The sequence below is a fragment of the Phaethon lepturus genome, unplaced genomic scaffold (genome assembly GCF_000687285.1).
Source record: "Phaethon lepturus isolate BGI_N335 unplaced genomic scaffold, ASM68728v1 scaffold14364, whole genome shotgun sequence".
Lineage (NCBI taxonomy): Eukaryota > Metazoa > Chordata > Aves > Phaethontiformes > Phaethontidae > Phaethon > Phaethon lepturus.
This window is the reverse complement of record NW_010535567.1, coordinates 43,627-51,469: the sequence shown is the minus strand read 5'-3', so window position 1 is coordinate 51,469 and position 7,843 is coordinate 43,627. Positions and strand designations below refer to the sequence as shown.

The following is a 7,843-nucleotide window of genomic DNA, read 5'->3' as shown; positions in this document are numbered from 1 at the left end:
GCCGCTGCCATGGGCTGCCGCTCCCCTCGGCGCCTGGCGACCAGGGTTTATACAAATACTGGTACAACCACGCAAGCAGAAAGGCTGGGGAGTCACCCACCGTACATTTGAAACAATACGTTATTGGACATAGCGCCAAACCTCTCCAATCGTTTCTTTTGAGCTAAAAACTGAACTAGAAGCAAACGCACAAGGACCTGTGGGTGCCTAACAGAGAAAAGAGCACAAATTTGATAGTCAACTGAAAAACGGTAACAAAAACATGCTTCTGCGCTTCTAAAAAGTGCTTAATCCATGGTGCGCACCCTTAGCTTGGCCCCAGAGGGGTGCAAAGGCCTAATGCCAAGTACTACAACAAAATAGAATTGATTTAGGTAAGGCAATGAAATATAGTGTAATTACACAGACCCAGATTCATTTCCTAACAAAGAAAGAACAGTTCCCATTAGTCTCTCAATAACAAAACCACCGTCGTGACTATGGCAACATTTCTTAAACCTCTGATTCAGACGACGAGTTTTTGTTCTTTATTGTAGCTTTTATATAAAAATTTTTCATTCAAGGACTTTCATCTTGATTTGTGCCAATCACTTTATAAGTTCATTAGTTTACAAATGATTGCAACAACCCGTTAATAAAATGGAACACCTAAAAAGGTTTTTAGTATTTTAAATAACTTCAAGCTTCATACTGTGGCTCTTCTTGTTAAGGAGGTTGAGCCAACAAGTAGCAGGAACAGCCCAGCAAGTTCTGATGCCCCAGTGGAAGTGACTAGTTACAAGTTCTTTTATTGGCACAGCCTTGCTCTGCTTAAAAAACAACAACAAAAAAAAAACCAAACAAAAAAGAAAACAAAAAATTAACAGAATCTAAACAAAGAACATCTTTTCCAAGAAACAGTTCATATTCTCATACAGCCATGAAAAATGTTTAATGACTTAACATACATGTGTTTTTCCTATATCATTAATTTGGAAATACTACAAATGCTGTCATTTTAGACCAGAAAAACTACTGTGATTTGCAAGACCTGACATTTCCTAAAACAGTATTAAACAATGTATTAAACTTCTTGGCTTTAAATGAAACGATACAATGCAAGTCTCTGCAGTCTGCATTTTGCAAAAGGTAAGAAATACACAAAAGTGTGTGAACAACTCACTCCTATTGAATGATCTTTAGTAACTCGATAGCCTGCTGTAGGGAGCTCACGCTTTCAAATAAAAAAAAAAAAGGGGGGGGCGGGGGAAGGGAGGGCATGGCCCAAATATGCTTAATCCAGAAGAACAAATACGGTAAAGGCCCAAACTGCTCAGTCCAGATACCTAAGAAGAGCGGAATGGTAAGGCTGTAACTTATACTTTACGTGTCAGTTGACAGATTATCCACTAATTTATCTAATAGCTAAAGTCTTCAGTACAGCTGTTATAGGGGCACTCATAGCTTGAGTCTGTGTGTTGGAAAACATAAAAAAGAGCTTGTTTTGTTGACATTGGTCCAGGTATGCAACAGTCCTCTGTATTAGCCATCTTCTTTCGGAGGAGTGTACCAGCCTATGGAGAACAGAGAACTGCGTTAGGTACAGACACTGCTACATCAAGACGATCTTACCATCTTGTTCTGAACCTATGGGAGATGGAAGCCTCATCTGACTCCTTCCTTCCCTCTTAAAGTAGGCCAGCTCAGCAAGACCCAGGGCCCTAAATGCTAGCGGTCTGCAGTGGCAGATAAAGCATGTGGCATGTTCCAGGATCAGATCCAGTATACAGGCGTGAAAATTTAAGCACCTCCAAGTTTGTTCTTTTCTTTTTTTGGTGGCAGCAGCTATCCCGAGTTGGACAAGCTTGGACATCAACAGAGGAAGCTGCTGGAAGAACACTGCTGTAACAAAACCAAACGGAACATAGGTAAAACCCCCAAGTCTTCAAGCCGCTTAACGTACAGACATCAGAACTTGACGACACCAGGATACTTGTACATAAATCCCACCTTGCGTACTGGAGTTAGGCACACAGAGGCATTTGAATGGCTTATACTACTTCTGCAAATCTTGCTGTAGGAAAAAGGTCTCAGAAGCATCAGCTGAATAACTTGCCTCCCGATAGGATTTGGCATGTTTAGCAGCTGACTCATACCTGATCAAGTGTGCGTAGTTTTTCCTAGCCACCTCCAGATCCCCAATCTTAATTCTCCCAGCCACTATTGTAAAAAATCCGCTAAGTTTTTGCACAGGGCCTATTTCTGTTGTCCCACTGAGCAGGTAGCAGCTCTAAGTTAAAGACACCTTCCACAGCAGCAATAAATGCTGTGAATGCTTTCTGTACGGCTCCTGACACAGCAGTAATCACTGTAGTCAAGGCTAGCACATAGCTAGAAGTAAACAGCCAGCCGTGCTGGCTTTTGTGGCAAACTGAAAAAGCAAAAGACTCTTTTAATGGCAAGATCAAAATATCATTAAAGCAGAAAGCATTTTAAACTCGTTATCTTTGGTCTTCCAGCAGTAGAGAAGGCATTATGTTCAGTTTTAGAGGTAGGGAAACTGAGATGCTCACTACAGTCACACTGAAATACGCTCTCATGTTCACCGCAACATGAATTCCCAGAGGACACTGTGTCCAACTTGGATCAAAGGAACACCACGGAAGTGCTAACTGGGCCTAACTCCCTCATCACAAGACCAGGGTACTGACTCTGCTGACTACTTTTACATAACATATCAGTCACTTAAACCTTTTAAAGCCTCGGGTCATTTGCTGTCTCTCCTCCTCCTGGCACAACAAATGCCATTATACCTGAAGCACTAGAATAGTTGTTAAAACAAGTACGCAGCTGAGAGACCATTAACTGGCTTTAAATAGGGTAAAAAAAAAAAATCCACGTTCCATTTCTATTGCACACTTTTCCAACCAGCGCACTTCGCCTGGACTTTGTCTATTTTTCAGTCTCTGGGCAGTCTTTCCACTTTATCTCTTCCTTCATGATTACTACTCCTAAGGTCCTGCCACACTGAAACAAAGCCTTTCAGGGAAAGGCACAAACTCCCAGCAGGTACTTCACTAACAAATAAGACACTTCAAAAGCTACAGTAACAATAGGGTTACTAGATCAACTGGCTGAAAATGAGATTGAACAACCTTTCAAAGACACATGGAACATTCACGTAAGCTGGAGAAGCTGCAGTGATTGTTAGGCAAGTTACTTTAAGCACTATCGTCTTCCCAGTGCAAGGTAAAAAGGAAACACCTTTTATAGTCTTCCCAAGCCAACATAAGACCCTCTGGCACTTCAAGTTTTACTGCAGCCAAATACCAATTCCCAGGTTGCTGTGCAGACAAGAACAAAGTCACAAGAATATACATACCATTTTTCTCATGTATTTGTACTAGTGACTTATAGGACTGCTGTGCTCTTGCTAGATTATATTGATTCTGAAAGGAGAAAAAGCTAACATAAAAAACCTGCGTGTAAACACAGTTTTACGAAGAAACACTACAGCGGGCTTACAAAGAAAAGCCATGCACAATGTTACAACATACCTGGCTTTAAAGTACAGTACAAGATTTTCAAGTCAAATACCCTTATTTCCTCATTTCTCCTCCATCATAATGACAATAATTTGCACACCCCTGCTGCTGGAAAGGGCCCTCTATTTGGAGGGTTCAACACCTGAGGTAAGTCAGAAGTGTGTGCAACCAGAACGGCGGGCTTCCAGCAATCCCCACCGCAACTCTGTCTTGCTCAATTGAAGAGTTACCCTGTTAGACAGGATTGCGATCATGCATTTTTACATCTTACCTAGTTCACTACCCTTGCCTTGGTACTTAGAAGGTGGCATCCAAGTGACAATTTCATTGACTTAAGTATTTAAACATCCTTTGAAAACAGCATTTACTACTTTAAAGTCTTAAGTTACAGTCCATTACCAACATGCACACTTGAACTGAATTACGATTTCAATTAATGCTGAATAGCTAGTTCAGAAGTATTTGCATGGTATTATTTCTCACCATCTCATGAAACCTTGCAGGTGTCTAGTCCAGTAAAAGGAGGAGAATTTCTTAATCCGCATCAGTGTATGGGATCCTGGCAGTCAGGCTGTCATATACAGCCCTTGTCAGAGCCGGAATTTCCAAATCCTACCGACTCCCAATTCTGAATCGTCCTTCCCTCCCTCCTTGCCAACGTGGGGATAGGACAAGTCCAAATACTTACACACCCTGCCCTTCCCAAGGTTTTATCCTCCTCATACATTCATTGCTTCTTAACAAACTCATAGTTAACTGCCAATAAAATACTCGTACATGCACCAGACATCAAGATAAATCAACCTGCAAATATATTTGCAATGACAATTCTGTCATTCAGCATCTTCTATGCAAGTCAGCAAAGAAATGGAAGTCTAACAGTAATCTCTGAAATTGATATTACAGTGCATTTACCTTATTGGCTCCAAACTGTACTCTGGCTTTTCCTTTCACTAAAGTGGCATTGATCTGCATGATGACTGATTCTATTGAATAGGCACTGCTCCAGCCCTGGAGGAGGGAGAAAATATTTCTATATAACATGTACTTGCTTCTTGTGCTCACTCTTGCAAATCTATTTTGGAAGGTGTGCTTTGGGATTCCCCCCTTCCCCGACACACACACACCAGTTTTAGTTCTAACTAGTCATTTTCAGTTAACAACTTTTGTTGTCCAGAGAAAATCTGGAAAGTGATATACAATATTAGCACTAAGAGCCTGTAGGAAAAATGGAAAGGCTGAAATCACATTTCCAAAATACAGCAAGACAGAAACAAGAGCAGCTCTCTTATTGTAGCATTTACACATTTTCAGTAACGTCACAATAGAAATTAAAACTTTGTGTTGTAAAAAGCAGAAAAGTCTGCTATCTAATGAAGCCATTGAGTGAGCTATGACAATTTTGCTCCCATGAAAATTACTGCTTCTCTCTGGCATTACTTTACAGAGAAGATCCATCACCCTGTCTATACAAGTCATCTATGCCTAGAACTTTCTGCGATCCACGCTTCTCCAGAGCTGGCTTCATACAGCAGCATGAAAGCTGGAAAAGAAAACAATGTGTCTTGCTCCTCAGAACTCACTCTTTACACTGGCTTCCTCACAGAAAGTCTAAGAAATCAAAACTGATACGCTCTCACTTCTTGCCTCTTCCTCAGACCTCTTGTAAGCCATCCAAGGCAGAAAAGACAATCTTACACAAGATCAGCAAGGCAAATCCTGGTGGAACTGAGGTTTATTCCACCATGTTCCTTTTGGAGCATGTAATTTATTCCACACAGGGATTCTTCAACTCAGGGGAAACACCTGTTTTCAGTATTTTAACACATGCTTTGTTATTATCCAGATAACAGAGTCTGTGCTCACCTGTTTAGTAAGAAGTTCCATGCATAATGCACCTCCACCTAGGACATACCTAGAGACAAATGTGAAAGAAAATGTATTTGACATCATCAGTTAGTCAAAAGATGAAACTGCTCACAGCACTTTAAGCTCTTGCAGGCTAGTTTAAGTTTTTTGTTCACATAAAGCTGAAATGCACTCTAACCAGTAACACATTGTAACTAGTTAGCCATATTATACTTATGCAAAGAAGATTAGCATTGTAAGACACCCTCCCCCCCAAAAAAAGCCAAAAAACCCTTCCTTTGCTAAATACATTTAGTTAAAATCAGTGACCGAGCTAGTCTGTACAACTGCTTACACAACTGTACACAGACCATGAAAAAAAGGAAAGTTGCTTTTTATGGCTACACTGTCTATATGTAGTACTGATATGTTGTTATAAAAACACACAAACAAAAATTCACTTCTGCAAAGAAATTTAACACAATTCCATACAATGTAGGTGCACCTATAAATCAAAGGTGTAGACAAATGAGAGCAGATCTTCACTTGCTCTTTTCCTAGAAACCACTTTCTAATTTCAGTTACACTTCCTCATACATTGTACCGACTGGGACTCGGGAGTCAGCACAAAACCTGGACTGAAGGACTAGAATTTACCCTTCCAAAAATGTAGTCTCCCCTATGATCAAGATGTTCAAACAATGTATGTCTGTATGACATTCACAAGCAAACGATCACTGAAATCCACACCTGGGCCATTCTTTCTTTCATTCTACAAAGAAGTCCAAGCACAACACCACCAGAATCTAAATGAGTTTTCTGGTGTCTGGCACTGCTTGTTTACTTTTTTGGTAGCAGCAATCCTCATGAATGCTATTTAACTGCACTAACCATTTCTTGAATGCAAAAAAGACACACAGCAATTAAAATCAAATCAGAATCAGCACCAGCTATTACAGACTGCATTTTCAAATGTGCATGTATAATTCCCTGTCAGCAGAGGTGCATAAAAGCCTTGGAAGGTGAATTTAATCTTCTCTCCTTTGGATATACACAAGTTTCCACTCCACAGACAGCACTTCAAACATGTTTTAGATGACTCTTGGAGCACAGCGTCAATTAAACTTAGTACCTTTGGATTAGCATTTGAGGAAAATTTTAGACAAAAACTTTATAGCAGTGTTACCAGCAAAAGAGACTCGGTTAAGATCGTACAGCAAGTTTAAGGCAACACAGGGATCAAGATCCGTTGAAAGCACTAACTCAAAACACCCTTCTATTCTGAACAACAGGAGAAGTAACAGCGATGTTAACCATCCACAGAGAGGCCAGTTCTTAAACATTATGGCAGGCACAGAGTCTTTCAAAGCTGAAAGACACAAGCTTAGCAATTCAAAGAGGAAATACATCTGGATGGAATATGCACCCAGCTGTTCGGCTCCTATTAGTTCGTGAAGCTTAAGCAGCAAGTCTCCATATCACACTTTCGAGCTCTTCAAACTCAAGGTCTACAGCAGCTCATAAATACACATTTAGGGGAAACTTCTTGAAGTCCACATAGATAGCAGTCTGAAAATGCTCCCTGCAAACTCAGTCAACCAATCTCAAGTTGTAACGTTTTCACCACAAAGTAAAGTTTCTATAAAGCAACTCAAACCTACCCTCCTGTGAGCACAGGAGATACCACTCGCACAAAAGGAGGATCAAAAGGGAAGTTATCCTGAAAAGCATAACAAAAAAACAGGTTAAGAACTATACTGTGACAGTGTTTTCCTGACCAGGATGTATTTCAATAGCCTTACTTGGCAAATTGATTTAAATTAAAAAAAAAAAAACCACCTAAAAAATCAAAAAGCAGTAACAATTTTCAGTTCTGTAAAAATCACATTTCTACAGTACTGGCTAAATATCAATCTTTGGGAAGCTTTAGTACCACGCTTAAAGTTGCACTTTTTTTTTTTTTTTTTTTAATGCTACACCTCTTATCTTTACCAAAGTTAACAGCCAGGTCATTTCAGTCACTTCCTACAGTAAGCAACAAACTTTACCCCAGCATTTCTTCCCGTAGACACATACCTTAAAAGAGAAGTTGAGTAAAATGTATTCTACACCTTCTTTTTCTTTTAAGACCTGAAGATCACTATGCAGTGGGCTATCAGGATCAACTCTATAAAAGAAGCAGGGAGGAGATCCTGAATGAAGTTTCAATTTTCACCACCTGTAAACAGTAATTACCCTTAAAGAGTTCCTTTATGTATTTGTAATTTACAAACTGTAATTTAAAGTGAACTTTAGAAAACTCCTTTTACAAAGTAAACATTTTGTCACGAGATCAGCATGAAAGCTTGCTGCAACGCACTACATTCCCAATGCTATCAAGTGTTACTTGAACATAGATAGCACAAAACCACCTGTTTATTTTAAAACAGCAATTTTAATTCTTTTTAGTTTCCTGGAAATGTATGTCCCAA

The 7,843-nt window shown here is 39.8% G+C and overlaps 1 protein-coding gene across 1 annotated transcript in view; it reads right to left on the bottom strand.

Annotated features, from left to right (window-relative positions):
* Positions 1-912: 912 nt before the first annotated feature.
* The window catches only part of UBE2Q2 (ubiquitin-conjugating enzyme E2Q family member 2), a gene marked incomplete at its 5' end in the record, with an annotated part of 33,481 nt that continues 26,550 nt past the window's right edge, over positions 913-7,843 (bottom strand). Inside the window, 6 exons of the mRNA XM_010285881.1 lie at positions 913-1,553; positions 3,362-3,428; positions 4,440-4,535; positions 5,391-5,439; positions 7,034-7,092; positions 7,449-7,539. Of these exons, the coding sequence (XP_010284183.1) occupies positions 1,522-1,553; positions 3,362-3,428; positions 4,440-4,535; positions 5,391-5,439; positions 7,034-7,092; positions 7,449-7,539 (394 nt within the window). The remainder of the gene's footprint in view (positions 1,554-3,361; positions 3,429-4,439; positions 4,536-5,390; positions 5,440-7,033; positions 7,093-7,448; positions 7,540-7,843) is intronic.